Source organism: Salvelinus alpinus, chromosome 23 (assembly GCF_045679555.1).
Source record: "Salvelinus alpinus chromosome 23, SLU_Salpinus.1, whole genome shotgun sequence".
NCBI lineage: Eukaryota > Metazoa > Chordata > Actinopteri > Salmoniformes > Salmonidae > Salvelinus > Salvelinus alpinus.
In genome coordinates, this window is record NC_092108.1 from 27724841 (window position 1) to 27741999 (window position 17159).

General features: G+C 44.0%; 2 protein-coding genes across 12 annotated transcripts in view; one reads left to right on the forward strand and one right to left on the reverse strand.

Moving 5' to 3' along the window:
* The window catches only part of LOC139550704 (microtubule-associated protein 4-like), a 75561-nt gene that overhangs the window by 43856 nt on the left and 14546 nt on the right, over positions 1 to 17159 (reverse strand). The gene's annotated exons all lie outside the window — the stretch shown is intronic.
* LOC139550706 (putative nuclease HARBI1) lies at positions 3659 to 7386 on the forward strand. Of its 6 annotated transcripts, XM_071361792.1 has the most exons (9): positions 3659 to 4672; positions 4763 to 4824; positions 4907 to 4993; positions 5081 to 5364; positions 5444 to 5479; positions 5578 to 6124; positions 6194 to 6309; positions 6406 to 6517; positions 6612 to 7386. In XM_071361792.1, exons 6-9 carry the CDS (start codon positions 5989 to 5991, stop codon positions 6980 to 6982), a joined length of 735 nt encoding a protein of 244 aa, XP_071217893.1. In that variant the 5' UTR covers positions 3659 to 4672; positions 4763 to 4824; positions 4907 to 4993; positions 5081 to 5364; positions 5444 to 5479; positions 5578 to 5988; the 3' UTR covers positions 6983 to 7386. The 6 variants fall into 6 exon arrangements, 4 of the variants coding, with proteins under 4 accessions (XP_071217893.1, XP_071217894.1, XP_071217895.1 ...); XM_071361793.1 differs by having other exon boundaries at positions 3659 to 4408; positions 4496 to 4672; positions 5081 to 6124; XR_011670114.1 differs by lacking the exon at positions 6194 to 6309 and having other exon boundaries at positions 3659 to 4408; positions 4496 to 4672; positions 5081 to 6124.

Below are 17159 nucleotides of genomic sequence, written 5' to 3' on the forward strand. Positions count from 1 at the left end.
TTACAAAAATAGCCATATCTCCTACAAGTCCCAAAGTCATCCATAACCAGGGTTGCAAAGCTACCGGTAATTTACCAAAGTTACGTGAATCTTCAGTAATTTTGGTATTTAACAGAAAATATATGGCAATCTATCGTAACTTTGGTAATTTATACTTGATTAAATTGTGAAAATGTATTCATATATCACATAAATGTTTTATACGTGTCCATATTGTCTAGTAGATAGGCCATATGATTAAAGAGAAAATAGCCTAATGAATGAAAATGTTCTATTAACTCTGCAACTATTGACTTTTCTTCACAACTGCCACCAGTTTGACACCAAAATATTAACAACAAATACCTGACAGTTAAATAAATAAAAGTATATTTACTACTGAAACTCTCATATTAAACACTAATGGTATTCACTAAGTGGATGGTTTATATTTAGGTCAATATTTTACAGCTTTGTCATAATTTGTACAAATTTTAAAACCATTTTATTATTTCATATATCTTACATGTGATAAGGCCACACAGAGGGTCAGAGATAATTACAGACACCTGTGATAATCTGAAGTACCCAAAGGGTTTTTCGATAGATTACATAAAATCCTTTAAAGATACCAATATTGTGGTAGTTTACTGGTAAACTTTGAATGTTTCAAGTAATATACCCTCCCTTCGCAACCCTATCCATAATATCAGTGTGTAGGGTCAGATACTGTCCTGAAATGAGACATACAAAACAAGGAGAAATACACACACTAGTCCTAATATCAAATATGTGCACAACTTTCATGATAACATAAGCATATTCGAAAGAGTCAGGGAATTAAGATGTAAGTCCCAGTGCATTGGGTTGCTCAGCAACAGCAACCTCTGGGGACCATCAAGGTGTTGGTCCTCTTGGTACGTTCCACGCAGCACTTCCGCCTCTCCTCAGAACCCTTTAAGTGCCAACACAGTCCAAAAACCACACCCACATCCCCACCACCCTAGCATCACCCTGGCCGGGCTGGCACAGTGTCTGACCCGACATCAGTCCTGACACGCAAAACATGGCAGAGACTTCCCTGGCATAGGAGCCCAGAGTTTCCTATTCCCCAGAGGATGGCATGGAACCAATTGAACCTGAGCTAACAATAACACACTGGTCTTAGAATACACCAACACATTTGATCAGACAACAGATACTGTACAGATACTGTACTGCAGTCAGAGCTCATTCACAGCTAACTATAAATGGTTTTGCTTTACATGAGTTGTAGGCAATGATGTATATAAACCCTGGATTGGTGATGCTATGTATTGGGCAATGAGAGGCGTTAAAGCCTCCCGTCAGCAATATTGGCACTGCCCAGAAGAAGCAATTCCTCCATAGAAATGAACGGAATTCTACACTATTTCAATTCAAATGTTTCAAGGACAGAATTACATGTATTTAAGTATTTTTGTTGTTGTAGTGGTTACAATAACATACCAATTTTCAAAAAAGTATACTTCAAGGATTTTTTTACATATACAGTGGGGAGAACAAGTATTTGATACACTGCCGATTTTGCAGGTTTTCCTACTTACAAAGCATGTAGAGGTCTGTCATTTTTATCATAGGTACACTTCAACTGTGAGAGACGGAATTTAAAACAAAAATCCAGAAAATCACATTGTATGATTTTTAAGTAATTAATTCGCATTTTATTGCATGACATAAGTATTTGATCACCTACCAACCAGTAAGAATTCCGGCTCTCACAGACCTGTTAGTTTTTCTTTAAGAAGCCCTCCTGTTCTCCACTCATTACCTGTATTAACTGCACCTGTTTGAACTCGTTACCTGTATAAAAGACACCTGTCCACCCACTCAATCAAACAGACTCCAACCTCTCCGCAATGGCCAAGACCAGAGAGCTGTGTAAGGACATCAGGGCTAAAATTGTAGACCTGCACAAGGCTGGGATGGGCTACAGGACAATAGGCAAGCAGCTTGGTGAGAAGGCAACAACTGTCGGCGCAATTATTAGAAAATGGAAGAAGTTCAAGATGACGGTCAATCACCCTCGGTCTGGGGCTCCATGCAAGATCTCACCTCGTGGGGCATCAATGATCACGAGGAAGGTGAGGGATCAGCCCAGAACTACACGGCAGGACCTGGTCAATGACCTGAAGAGAGCTGGGACCACAGTCTCAAAGAAAACCATTAGTAACATACTACGCCGTCAAGGATTAAAATCCTGCAGCGCACGCAAGGTCCCCCTGCTCAAGCCAGCGCATGTCCAGGCCCGTCTGAAGTTTGCCAATGACCATCTGGATGATCCAGAGGAGGAATGGGAGAAGGTCATGTGGTCTGATGAGACAAAAATAGAGCTTTTTGCTCTAAACTCCACTCGCCGTGTTTGGAGGAATAGAAGGATGAGTACAACCCCAAGAACACCATCCCAACCGTGAAGCATGGAGGTGGAAACATCATTCTTTGGGGATGCTTTTCTGCAAAGGGGACAGGACGACTGCACCGTATTGAGGGGAGGATGGATGGGGCCATGTATCGCGAGATCTTGACCAACAACCTCCTTCCCTCAGTAAGAGCATTGAAGATGGGTCGTGGCTGGGTCTTCCAGCATGACAACGACCCGAAACACACAGCCAGGGCAACTAAGGAGTGGCTCCGTAAGAAGCATCTCAAGGTCCTGGAGTGGCCTAGCCAGTCTCCAGACCTGAACCCAATAGAAAATCTTTGGAGGGAGCCGAAAGTCCGTATTGCCCAGCGACAGCCCCGAAACCTGAAGGATCTGGAGAAGGTCTGTATGGAGGAGTGGGCCAAAATCCCTGCTGCAGTGTGTGCAAACCTGGTCAAGAACTACATGAAACGTATGATCTCTGTAATTGCAAACTAAGGTTTCTGTACCAAATATTCAGTTCTGCTTTTCTGATGTATCAAATACTTATGTCATGCAATAAAATGCAAATTAATTACTTAAAAATCATACAATGTGATTTTCTGGATTTTTGTTTTAGATTCCTTCTCTCACAGTTGAAGTGTACCTATGATAAAAATTACAGACCTCTACATGCTTTGTAAGTAGGAAAACCTGCAAAATTGTCAGTGTATCAAATACTTGTTCTCCCCACTGTATATATATTTTTTAAATGTTTAGAGCACATAAAAGTTTGCAGGTGTCTGTTTAAGTGATAATGCCCAAGAAGCCTGTGTTTGGAAGATATATTGGCGTGGGTGTGTCTCGGGCCGGCAAACCGTGCCAATATCTCAAACACCGGCTTCAAGGGTATTATCAATTTTATACAACGGGTTACCAATATATTCAAATAATGATTGACACATATTCATTAAAAACGTTTTGTCATGTTCCTGACCTGTTTTCTGTTAGTTTTTGTATGTGTTAGCTGGTCAGGACGTGAGTTTGGGTGGGCAGTCTATGTGTTGTGTTTCTATGTTGGTTTAATGGGTACCTGATATGGTTCTCAATTAGAGGCAGGTGGTTTTCATCTCCTCTGATTGAGAATCATATTAAGGTAGGTGGGGTCACATTGTTTGTTTGTGGGTGGTTGTCTCCTGTGTCTGTGTTTGTTTGCACCATACGGGACTGTTTCGTTCGTTTTGTGTAGTCATTTTCCTGTTCGTGAGTTCTTCGTTGTATGTAAGTTCGCATGTCCAGGGGCCTGTTGCACAAAAGTAGAATTAAGACATCCGGGATAAATGACTCAGCTGAGCTCAATGAAGCCAAAACATGTGCGTCCAGGCTTAATTGGTTGCACAAAGACCAAGCCAGGATGAGCAGACACGGATTCATTAAGCCAGGTGAAACCAATCCTGGATAGGTGCGCGCTCACGGCTCACTCAAATAGACCCCGCCACAGATCACAGATTAACTGATTTACCATGGCAACTAGAGCCGCGTACTTTTCCCCGTCGGAAGCACAAATCCTCATGGAGGCATACGAGGAGGTAAAAGATATAATTAAGAAGAAAGGCAACACCGCCACAGTGATAAAGCAAAGAGAAAAAGCGTGGCAAAGTATTGCAGACCGCCTGAATGCGTAAGTAGTGCACAATTACACACTCACCGCTCCGCTGAAACATCACAATTACAATTCAAATATTTAATTCACATCTCCAAAAATGCAGTTGTACTGTAATTATGAAACGGTTAAATTTTTAATTGAAATGCACTGCAGATATGAGTGAAATTGTGTAAAGTAACTCCATCACACTGTATAAAGCTATGATAAATTTTTTGATATTTTTACTGAAAACAAGACAAAAATACCAAGTAATTTTTTGCAGTGTGACTCCATTAAATGTGTGTGTGTGTGTGTGTGTGTGTGTGTGTGTAGATTAAACATGAACGGGCCAAAACGGACATGGCAGCAGGTCAAAATCAAATACAAGAACATTCTGCAGAATGGTATGGTCCCTGACTAATATTTAACAAAGCACAAGCATATATTGTACCCAGAAGGTGCCTGCTCACACATTGTCTGTACTGTTTTAGCAGTGAAAAAGAATACCCACAGACAAGGCACGGGTGGTGGGTCACCAAAGGCTGACCTTACCCCAGCAGAGGACATGGCCTTGGAGCTAAATAAAGGCAGGCCCGTCTTAGAGGGGATCCCTGGGGGGAAAGAGACGAGCATAGGTTCCTCCCAAGATGCCACCCGCTTCATTCAAGGTATGTCCTTCCATCTCTACATGGGATACAACCACATTCATATTGAATCAATTTGGACTGTCTGACTTTGGTTTACCTATTGCCTTGCAGTGTCTGGCAGCACTGTGTTCCTGTTAGAGCCACCAGCACAAGCACCAGACGATGCTGATCCAGTGAGTACTCCATCAAAGGCATACTGTAGGCCTGGCATGTCTTGTCTACTAGCTTCAATATGAATCCGATTAAATGTGATAGGGTGAAGGCCCCAGTGCAGCAGCAACAGCACATGATGGAGACGATGATGAGGAGGAGACCATCTCTCTGGATTCCAGAAGGCATGAGGTATCATGTTAAGACTGTGAAAGTACTATTTACTCTACAATGGTGAGGAGTCCTCATCAAAATCAAAAAATCTAATTTCTTTTACAGGACCCAGATGCTATACAGTGGGAAAACCAGCCTGGCAACATAGTGCGTATTAATAAAAGGACACCACATCCTGCCAAATTCCAGCTGCGCTAATTGTATTGTGTTCACAGAGCTCACAAGCTATCAGAATGTTGTATGGCAACCACCTCCGGCGCCAAATAGAACTGGCAGACATAGACATTCAGTACAAGAAGAAAAAGATGGAAAATCTTGCACTGGAGTCCGAAATAAAAAAGAGGACAATTAGGAAACTGGACCTTGAAATAAAAAAACTTGAGAGGGAGGTGAGATATGCCTTCAATGTACACTGTATGCTAACTGTAACACAAATGTATTAATCATTATTTTTCTTTCCTCCCCCAGCTCCAAGAAGATGACACAGCTCAAAATAAAAATGAGGTATATTCTCGTAAAGTCAAGTGAGCCATGACATATGAGCTCTTATTGTGAGCACACAGGACGGTGGCATCTTTCTAAGGTTTTTTTTATTTTCCCAGCAATCAGTACAACCAAGTCATCGTTATAAGGCATCGCCCTCTTTTGCCCACCCCCCCAGCACCAGGTGTGGCCACTAGCCTATATGAAGGCCCAAAATTGTGTGTTCCTTTCTGCTCTGACAATGGCATGCCCATTCGTGCGAGATGTGGTGGATGAAGAAGCACTTGTGCTGAGGAGAGCCTTCAGGCGAGAAAGGGTCTTCAGGGACCGGTTGGACCCACTGGCCTTCCCTGATGACCATCTATATGAAAGATACAGGTTTTCTGCAGATGGCATCAGGTATCTATGCAGACTACTGGGTCCCAGGATTAAGCACCGCACTGCACGGAGCCATGCACTGAGTGTGGAGCAAATGGTTTGTGTGGCCTTGCGCTTTTTTGCTAGTGGAGCCTTCCTGTACTCAGTGGGGGATGCTGAACAAGGCCACAATTTGCCGCACAATAAGGAGTGTGTGTCTGGCTATCAAAGCATTAGCAGATGTCTTCATCTCCTTCCCTGGCCACAGAAGACTCTGTGACATCAAAGAGGAGTTCTATAGGATTGCAGGTAAGAGGATCTACAAATTACAGGACAACTGTTAACACATAGTAGGATACTCATTACTTTGTGTGACAGGTTTCCCCAATGTCATTGGTGCAGTGGACTGCACACACATAAGGATAAAAGCCCCCTCAGGTGCCCATGAGGCCGATTTTGTGAATAGGAAATCCTTTCACAGCATTAATGTTCAGGTGAACATAACTTTTTGATATTGTCCATTGACGAACACTCTGCATTGCCAGTGATGTGCATTGATTGGTGTAATATTCCTCATCTTATGATTTCAGATGGTCTGCAATGCTGACTGTGTGATCAGCAATGTTGTGGCAAAATGGCCTGGCTCAGTCCATGACTCCAGAATCTTTCGGGCCTCTGAAATCTATCAGTGCCTATCACAAGGTAAGCCACACAACCCCTATTTATAACCATCATGGCTGTGTCAAGAATATCACTGTGTTTATGAGGTAGTAATGATGAGATTTTGTGTTGACAGGTGAATTCTCTGGTGTGTTGCTGGGAGACAGGGGGTATGGCTGCCAGCCTTTTCTCCTGACACCTTTCACAGACCCCCAGGAAGCACAGCAGGCCTACAACCATGCCCATGCCAGGACCAGGGCCAGAGTTGAAATGACCTTTGGCCTCCTGAAGGCACGCTTTCACTGCCTTCACAAATTAAGGGTCAGCCCTGTTAGGGCATGTGATATTACTGTGGCTTGTGCTGTCCTCCACAATGTGGCCTGCCTGAGGAAGGAGAGGGCCCCCAGAGTGCCACCAGCCATGGACTGGGACAATCCGGCAATCTTCCCTGATGACGACAATGGTCGGCTGCTGAGGGACCAATATGTGTTGAATTATTTTAGTTAGTATGTGTGCTTTAAATTTTGGTTAAATATGTCCTGCGGTGGCAGAGGAATTTGGGTTTTTTTGGGTTCGTTTTTTGACGAATTTGGCCTCTTATGATGTTTGTGCGGTATACTGTGTGTAATACAAGGCTGCAGGGAGGCTACTGCATCCATTCATTTGTCTGTTCAGTTGATGTGTATGGATTTGTCCTGCATTTATTTTAGTGTGCAGACATGCAGGGTGTGTTATATACAGACCTTTGAATGTGTGTGTATCATTTTGTATAATATGCTTGGATTCTGTGCTTTCCATCTTGTAGAGTCACTGTGACTTCAGTTTCGAAAGGAGCTGATGGTTTACCTGCTTTGTTTTGTCCTTATTCAATAAAGGAACATAATGTTACACATTGTGTTTTTATATTCATATGGAATGTGTATTTGTTTATATGACAGAGTACTAGGGCCACACTGAAGAAAAAGGATAAAGTCATAAATTTATGAGGCTGGTTCTTTCTGCAGAAAAGCTACATATTGTTTTTACAGTTTTGATACTTATGACAATGTGATACTTAATATTCTGGCACATCAGCATGTCTTTGTTTATGAAACCATACTGAAGTACAATTTCACGAAATGCCCCACATCTGTCATTTTAACAACTGTCCTCCTTTAAAACAACTGGTTACAATATTATGACTTGTGTTTTTTTCCCCTCTGTGGCCCTAATATTCTATCATTTTATATATAGCCTTATAGTCTATGGGAAACTGTAAATTATCTAATGATAGCAACATCATCTAAAAATCATTTTTTATCCAAAATCATTGAAATTAATGATCACAAACGTTTAAATAATAACAGTGGGTCTAGTTATATGTGATAACAATGTATAGTGAGCAGTGAAATAACTATTGGTTTCCATTTGTGGTGACTGCTGACTGACATTAGGGATGAGATTAAATAGATCCTGGAATTTAGCCTGGTCTGGAGCAGGCTAGCTCCACAGAATAAATCTCCATGGTAATTTATACCATAACATATCCTCCTGCCCCCTATCCATCTTTAGTGCAACCGGATTACGGATCAATTGAGCCAGGATCACCAAGATATCCTGGCTTAATCCCTTATCCTAGTTTTGTGCAACAGGCCCCTGGTCTGTCTACTCCGTTTTGTTATTTTGTTAGTTATCAAGTGTTCTTCGTGTTTTCGTTCCTTGTTTAAATAAATCATGTATTATCACAACGCTGCGCCTTGGTTCAATCCCTGCTCTTCCTCTTCGGATGAAGAGGAGGAACGCCGTTACACGTTTTGATTAATTAATTTATACTATGTCATCCTTCCACAAGATATAGTCCAGACACAAATCTAGGGTTGCTACCCAAGCTGGCTGGTCGTTCGTTCGATCTGTTCGGTTGCTAGAGACGCGATTATTCTACAATGCAGAAAATAGTAAAAATAAAGAAAAACCCTGGAAAGTGGGTCCTTGTGTCACAACAATATCTGTTTTTATTTTATCTCCCTGCCTGCAGTTTGGGTTCCCCCACTTTCAGAGATATGCATATTCAAGACAAGTAGCCTGTGGTAAAGAAAAACCCTGGAATAAGTGTCCAAACTTTTGACTGGTACTGTATATATCCATAAAAATTACGCCAGCTGATTCATGATTTCGACTGGTTGAGAAACGCTGCCTGCCTCTGTCTCGTACCAACTCCCGACACGTTCATTACTATGGACAGTTGGAGATCGAATTTGAATCCTGAAACAATGTTGCAAATGTCAGAGAGACGGACAGCAAGGTTTATACAAACCTCCGCTGTTGAAAACTAAATGTTAGTCTAAAATAAATGTGAGATAATGTCTAAATTGCTTGGCTGAGCTGATGAGACAGTGGATTGCGCAGTCAGATGGAACAAAGTAAATAGGCATTTTGAAGTCATAGATGTAGCCGGTGGTAACGTGGGGAATTGCGCTTTTAACCAATCAGCATTCAAGATTAGACCCACCCGTTGTATAAAATAGAATAAACGTGGCAAAAACAAATGTAGACACTAATAAATGCATTTCTATAGCTTCCAAAATATTTTTACACAGGTGTGGGAGTGCCAAGATGGAGGCGTGGTGGCCTCAAAACAGCACCCCCTGTCAGCTCCCCCTCTCAGGCTATTTTCAAAATGAATTTAAAGGGACACCTAAATGATGTGTTTGGGGCGTTTTAATTCTCCGGTTTCAGATGTGACATCCCTGAAGGAGCCAACCACCACAGGCTACTTGTCTTTAATATGCATATCTCTGAAAGTGGGGGAACCCAAACTGCAGGCAGGGAGATAAAATAAAAACAGATATTGTTGTGACACAAGGACCCAGGAGCAATAATAACAATAAAGGAAGAACAAAATCATAAAAGCAGACACGCCGCCATGCGGCAGTTAGTGTCCAGACCAGACAGACTGCAGAGTCATGCTGGGTGCAATGGCTCCCTCTGTACTCTGCCGGAGGAGTCACAATGACCTTCCTTCCCTCTCACTCCTTCAGCATAGCAGCCTGTCTGCTAGGCAGGCACTTACGTAAGGACCCCCCCCCCCAAAAAAAGGGGTGGTGGGGGTTAAGCTGCAGAATGGTGAAGCAAGGGTTTGATGATTTCTGTGTTTAAAAAGTAAATAAATAAGCCTGTGGTTGTGAGAAGTAAAGTACAAAATACATTGTACGTGACTGAATTGTGTGAGCATGGTAAATGAGTGGGGTTTACAAGGATGTAGTTGTGTGTGCGTAGGAGGGAAGGATCACACTCCATGGACGGCTAATGGACCACTGATATGGTATGTGTAAACACACAATGTTTTATTGTCACATACACCAGATAGGCGCAGATGTCTTGTTTTACGGGGTCAGCCATAGTAGTACGGCACCCCTAGAGCAAATTAGGGTTAAGTGCCTTGCTCAGCTCAGGAATTCGAACCAGCAACCTTTCGATTACTGGCCCAATGCTCTAACAACTAGGCTACCTACTGCCCGTTCTGTGACTAATGAGTTAACACCCACATTGAATGGACAAGTAATTAGCTAATACTAGTTGTTATGGTATAGGCTGTAGGTAAATAACACATAGGTCTTAAGCTAATTTCTAAGACATTGTTCGAGAACTATTTCTCATTTCTAAGACATTGTTCGAGGGCTATTTCTCATTTTTAAGACTTTGTTTGAGGGCTATTTCTAAGAGGCCAGAGAGCTGATAAAGTTCATCATCCTCTATCGCCTGACAGAGAATCAGCCTCAGCCTCAGCCGGTCCCTGTGGGGTTGATATGCACTCAGCTTGTCCAGTACCATGCCAAACCTCTCCAGTACCACACCACCATTTGGCAGGCCTACCCAGCTTCAGCCTCCTCACCATGATAGGCGTCTTTCAGCTGCATAAAAATCTGTTCACCGCTTATGGGATTATTTGTGTAGCTAAAACAGAAAACAGAAAGAAAATATGAATACTGTACAGTGAGATGAGCTGTTCTGAATTCCCTCTGTACATGTATGGGTTTCTCTCATTTTGGGTTGCTGTTCGACATGATGAGCGTCAATAATCCTTTATTCTTTACTACAAACAGACGAAGGGGATAGCCAAATCAAAGTATCCAATTCTATATGACAATCTCTAAAGTAACCAACCAATGACTTTGGGATTGAAGGACATTGGGGGATGGGAGAAGTGGGCGTGGGGAAGATTCTGGGAAGGCTTTTAATGATTGATGAATATAGCAATGCCTTTGTGTAGGTCAAGGAGAGTTCCGTATAAGATACATGTGATAGCACTGCATAAAAAAACATGGGTTGAATCTCATGCAATGACAGGAAAAAGGAGCACAGGTGCTGTAAGAGTCTCCACGGCCATATCCAGCAGTATACTTCTGAACACTGCAGACAAGATGGAGTAGCAGTGCACATCCTGACATGATAGAATGATAGAAGTTAGTATATCAGTCTATTACTGTGTGTATTTTCCACTGACATTTTACATACAAATATACGTTTTCCTACTTCAATGTCAAGGTAGCGTGGCTTCAGTTCAAGGAACAAGGCATATTGAATTGTCACTCCACAAATCAGACAACCTAAGAATTGTGACTACATCAAACAGAAGCTAAATCAGTTAGATAAAGTACAGTATTAAACGAACGTGGAGTATTAAACAAGAAGAATAGTGTACAGTACGTGACTGATAAGCAGCAAAAGCTCTCATATCTCCTTGGGCAAACCTTGATCTACACAGTGGTTGTCCAGAGGTCTTGCTCTAAAAGCATCAATCACAACATACAGTACAGAGGAGATGCTGACATCAGCACACCCACACACAGACGGATCTGCACTGCCAACACCGGTGTTGTGTGTACGAGTCTTTTTGATGAGCTCACCCGCACTGTTTCCTCCTTCTGCTATTGATGTTCCAGCGTACTGTAGTCACATGCTCTGCCCTGAGCCCCTATCATGCAGCACACTGCTGGCACTAGTCAACACTAGTCAACTGTACACAGTGTTCTGCATGCCCTCCTGAAATAAACCACATACTGTAGCGTAGCCTAATGATGTTGGTTGGTCTTAATTAGACATCATTAAATCAAGCAGTTGTGTGGGGAAAAATGACATGTGTCAATCAACAACATTTTATCAAATAAATCAATGTGTCCATTTCAAATAAAATCAATTTTTATTTGTCACATGCACCGAATACAACATGTGTAGACCTTACCGTGAACTGCTTACTTACAAGCCCTTAACCAACAATGCAGTTCAAGAAATAGAGTTAATAAAATATTTACTAAATATACAAAAAGTAAATCAAAACTAATCATTAAAAAAGTAACACAATACATTTACATAACAATAACGAGGTTGTATACAGTGGGTACCGGTACTGAGTCAAAGTGCGGGGGTACAGGTTAGTCGAGGTAATTTGTAAAGTGACTATGCATAGATAATAAACAGCGAGTAGCAGCAGTGTAAAAACAAAGGGGAGGGGGGGGTCAATGTAAATAGTCCAGATGGCCATTTGATTAGTTGTTCAGCAGTCTTATGGCTTGGGGTTAGAAGCTGTTAAGGAGCCTTTTGGTCGTAGACTTGGCGCTCCGGTACTGCTTGCCGCGCGGTAGCAGAGAGAACAGTCTAAGAGTTGGGAGAACAGTCTATGACTTCAGATTGACATAAAGGTCATAAAGCCTCAGAGGTCAAAGAATACCCTCTCTAATCCATCCCTAATCCATCCATAATCTTAATCCTTTGTTTTGACTGAATATGCATGTACATGTTGATCGTTTTAGAGCAGGATAATTAACATGCAACCGTTGTTGCCAAGATGTCAGAGGAGAAGCCTGGGTGTTAATGGTCTGGGTGTTAATTGACGTTGTGGTGTCCTGACTTGTTCATGGCTGAGTCTGTAATGTTGCTCCAGTCAGGGCTATGCTAACGCTGCCCTGTCTCCAGGCTGACACTTCTGGAAGTGACAGGACGCGAGGGGAGACAAAGAGAGAGAGGGAGTGAGAGAGAGGGAGACAAAGAAAGAGAGGGAGTGAGAGAAAGGGAGCGTGGGAGAGATGGACAAAGACTGGGATAGACAGCTAGATGGGAAGAGGGAGAAACAGAGAGAGGGGGAGACAGAGAGAGGTAGAGAAAGAGAGAGTGTCACTGTCACGCCCTGGCCATAGAGGCTTTTATTCTCTATTTTGGTTAGGCCAGGGTGTGACTAGGGTGGGCATTCTAGTTTCTTTATTTCTATGTTTTCTATTTCTTTGTGTTTGGCCAGGTGTGGTTCTCAATCAGAGGCAGCTGTCTATCGTTGTCTCTGATTGAGAATCATACTTAGGTAGCTTTTTTCCCACCTGGGTTTGTGGGTAGTTGTTTTCTGTTTAGTTTAGTTACCTTACAGAACTGTTCGTTTGTCTCTTTTTTATTTTTGTTCGTAGTGTTCTGGGTTAATAAAAAATCATGAACATGTACCACGCTGCGCTTTGGTCCACTCCTCATTCTTCATCAGACGAGCGTGACAGTCACGACTTCCGCCGAAGTCGGTCCCTCTCCTTGTTCGGGCGGCTTTCAGCGGTCGACGTCACCAGCCTTCTAGCCACCGCCGATCCATTTTTCATTTTCCATTTGTTTTGTCTTTGTTTTACACACCTGATTTCAATCCCACAATTACTTGTTCATTATTTAACCCTCTGTTTCCCCATGGTTTTTTGTGAGTGATTGTTTATTGTATTTTCGGTCTGTCATGGTGTGCGTGTATTTGTTACTTTGTATATTTGTTATTTTGAGTAAAAGTACGTTGATTACTCATATCTGCTGTCCTGCGCCTGACTCTCCACACCAGCTACACATAGGACCCATTACAGATTCACTCACCTGAAGAATGGAGTCAGCAGGAACAGACGGGTCATCCCTGTTCCAGTGGAGGAGCGCGTTCAGCAGCACGCGACCATGTTGCAACGTCTGGGCACTGCCATGGATCGCGTGCTGCAGACTATGGATCGTTTGGAGAGAGGAGGAGGTTTTTCAGCGCCTCCACCTGCCCCACTACAACAGGTCCCACTGTCCACCCCTCTTTCCCCTGGTCCCAGCGGGATTTGACTTGCGCTCCCGAGGGAGTATGATGGGACGGCCTGCCGGATGCCAGGGTTTTCTACTACAACTGGAACTCTACCTGGCGACCGTCCACCTGGCTCCTTCGGGGCGTGAGAGTGTGTCCGCCCTCGTCTCCTGCCTCTCAGGCAAAGCCCTGGAGTGGGCCAACGCCGTATGGTGTGAGGGAGATGCGGCGTTGGATCATTATGCAGAGTTCACCCGCCGCTTTCAAGCAGTGTTCGACCACCGCCTGAGGGTCGACTGTGGAGGCCCTGTTCACTCATGTCTTCCGGCACTACGGGGTGCCTGAGGACATAGTCTCTGATCGAGGTCCCCAGTTCACGTCCAGGGTCTGGAGAGCGTTCATGGAACGTCTGGGGGTCTCGGTCAGCCTCACCTCAGGTTTTCACCCCGAGAGTAACGGGCAGGTGGAGAGAGTAAACCAGGATGTGGGTAGGTTTCTGCGGTCATATTGCCAGGACCGGCCGGGGGAGTGTGCGGCATTCATCCCCTGGGCAGAGATGGCCCAAAACCTACTCCGCCACTCCTCCACTAACCTCTCTCCTTTCCAGTGCGTACTGGGGTATCAGCTGGTTCTGGCACCGTGGCATCAGAGCCAGATCGAAGCTCCTGCGTTGGACGAATGGTTCAAGCGCTCAGAGGAGACCTGGGACGCTGCCCATGTGCACCTGCAACGGGCCGTGAGGCGGCAAAAAGAGGGCACTGACCGCCACCGCAGCGAGCACGGGGGACTGGGTCTGGCTCTCGACCCGAAACCTGCCCCTCCGCCTGCCCTGCCGGAAGCTGGGTCCGCGGTTTGTGGGGCCATTTAAAGTCCTGAGGAGACTGAACGAGGTATGCTACAGGTTACCGCTTCCCCCAGATTATCGTATTAATCCCTCGTTCCATGTGTTTCTCCTCAGGCCGATGGAGGCTGGTCCACTCCAGGAAGCTGAGGTGCGGGAGGTTCCTCCGCCCCCTCTGGACATCTAGGGGCCCCGCCATATGCAGTTCGAGCTATCCTGGACTCGAGGCGTCGGGCGAGGGGCCTTCAGTACCTCGTGGAGTGGGAGGGGTACGGTCCGGAGGAGAGATGCTGGGTGCCGGTAGAGGACGTCCTGGACCCTTCGTTGCTGCGGGATTTCCACCGTCTCCATCCGGATCGCCCTGCGCCTCGTCTTCCGGGTCGTCCCCGAGGTTGGTGTCGGAGCACTGCTGGAGCCGCGCGTCAAGGGGGGGGGGGGGGGGAACTGTCACGACTTCCGGGCGGCGTTCAGCGGTCGACGTCACCGGCCTTCTAGCCACCGCCGATCCATTTTTCATTTTCCATTTGTTTTGTCTTTGTTTTACACACTTGATTTCAATCCCACAATTACTTGTTCATTATTTAACCCTCTGTTCCCCCATGTTTTTTTGTGAGTACTCATATCTGCTGTCCTGCGCCTGACTCTCTACACCAGCTACACATAGGACCCATTACAGAGAGGTAGAGAGTGAGAGTGCTTTTGGTGCTGGGAGTGCTGTCAGTCTGCGGTATAATGAGACCATGTCTGTGGTTAGAGGGCTGGATCTGAAGGGACTGCCTGGGAGAAAGGATACTATCTGGAGTGGAGGAGACTCATTTATTTTATTTTATTTATTTTTTATTTATCCGTTATTTTATCAGGTAAGTTGACTGAGAACACGTTCTCATTTACATTAACGACCTGGGGAATAGTTACAGGGGAGAGGTGGGGGATGAAAGAGCCAATTGTAAACTGGGGATTGTTAGGTGACCGTGATGGTTTGAGGGCCGGATTGGGAATTTAGCCAGGACACCGGGGTTAACACCCCTACTCTTACGATAAGTGCCATGGGATCTTTAATGACCTCAGAGTCAGGACACCCGTTTAACGTCACATCCGAAAGACGGCACCCTACACAGGGCAGTGTCCCCAATCACTGCCCTGGGGCATTGGGATATTTTTTAGACCAGAGGAAAGTGCCTCCTACTGGCCCTCCAACACCACTAATCACTGTACATATGACCTTTATCATATTATGCCATATTTGGTTCTTCTACTGCTACTGTGCGAAGCAGCGTTGTCCAATGGTATAGCTATAAAACAGAATCTTCATTCACTGAACCTTTTGTTCTTACATTTTTTTCTCTCAGTTTCTCTGTTGTTATTTCTGTGCAAATTAGTTATTTTACTCTGGGGCTAAAAGACCAATTGCCATCCAACATAGCCAAAAGCGGATAATTCAGCTGTCCCCATGCTTCACAATAAACAACTAAATTTGAGGGTGAACAACAGTGACTGTATGGCCCAAAGGAGTGAATTTCCCCTCATGGTCATGACAGTTCTCATGAACTGTGAAGTACTTTCTCGGCAGAGGGAAACAAACACAGGAGTTTTCCAGTAGCCATTTTTCTTCTCTCAATGAGTCAGGGGGAAGTTGCCACCCAAGAAGTTCAGGAAAAACCCAATCATAATAACATCAGTGCACATTACCACTGAATCACAGAGATCCCAATGACTGCAATGACTCGTTTTTACAATGCATTCGGAAAGTATTCAGACCCCTTGACTTTTTCCACATTTTGTAAAGTTACAGCTAAAATGGATTAAATGGTTTTTTTCCCTTATCAATCTACACAAAATATCACAATGATTACAAAGAAAAAACAGGTACAGAAATGTATTAAAAACAAAAAACTGAAATATCAAATTTAGATAAGTATTCAGACCCTTTAGAGTCAGTAAAAACTTCTTCCATTTAAGAATGATGGAGGCCACTGTGTTCTTGGGGACCTTTAATGCCAAATAAATGTTTTGGTACCCTTCTCCAGATCTGTGCCTCGACATAATCCTGTCGCGGAGCTCTACAGACAATTCTTTCGACCTCTTGGCTTGGATTTTGCTCTGACATGCACTGTCAACTATGGAACCTTAAATAGACAGGTGTGTGCCTTTCCAAATCATGTCGAATCAATAGAATTTACCACAGGTGGACTCGAATCAAGTTGTAGAAACAGCTCAAGGATGATCAATGGAAACAGGTTGCACCTGAGCTCAATTTGGAGTCTCATAGCCAAATTGTCTGAATACTTATGTAAATAAGGTATTTCTGTTTTTGTTTTAATAAACTTGCAATAATAAAAATAATAAAAAAATCTGCATTGTTATTATGGGGAATTGTGTGTAGATTGATTTTATTTAATCCATTTTAGAATAAAGCTGTAACGTAACAAAATGTGGGAAAAGTCAAGGGGTCTGAATACTTTCCGAATGCACTGTATATAGACACATATAGACAAACCAAAACAAAAAGCATATGCACACACACACCCACATGGGTCCCCCCCCCCACCCCCCCACCCACACACACACACACACACACACACACACAAACACACACACCCACGTGGGTGTACACCCCCCCACACACACAAACACACACACACACACACACATACTTGTTTAAAATCAGACAGTAGTCATGCAGCCTGAGCTGTGGCAGGAAGAGAGCAGAGTAAATAGCAGGCGCTGGATGGGAGTGGTTCTGTTCCTGAACATTGTCTGGCCTGGTTCCTCTGTGCCTTAGTCTCCATGAT

What these genes read in the sequence shown, in the direction of transcription:
- LOC139550706 (XM_071361791.1), top strand. Translation starts at nt 5,989, where the DNA reads ATGCTGAACAAGGCCACAATTTGCCGCACAATAAGGAGTGTGTGTCTG. An exon ending in TTCACAGCATTAATGTTCAG is followed by an intron (nt 6,310 to 6,405) that starts GTGAACATAACT and finishes TTATGATTTCAG; the next exon opens with ATGGTCTGCAATGCTGACTG. An exon ending in CTATCAGTGCCTATCACAAG is followed by an intron (nt 6,518 to 6,611) that starts GTAAGCCACACA and finishes TTGTGTTGACAG; the next exon opens with GTGAATTCTCTGGTGTGTTG.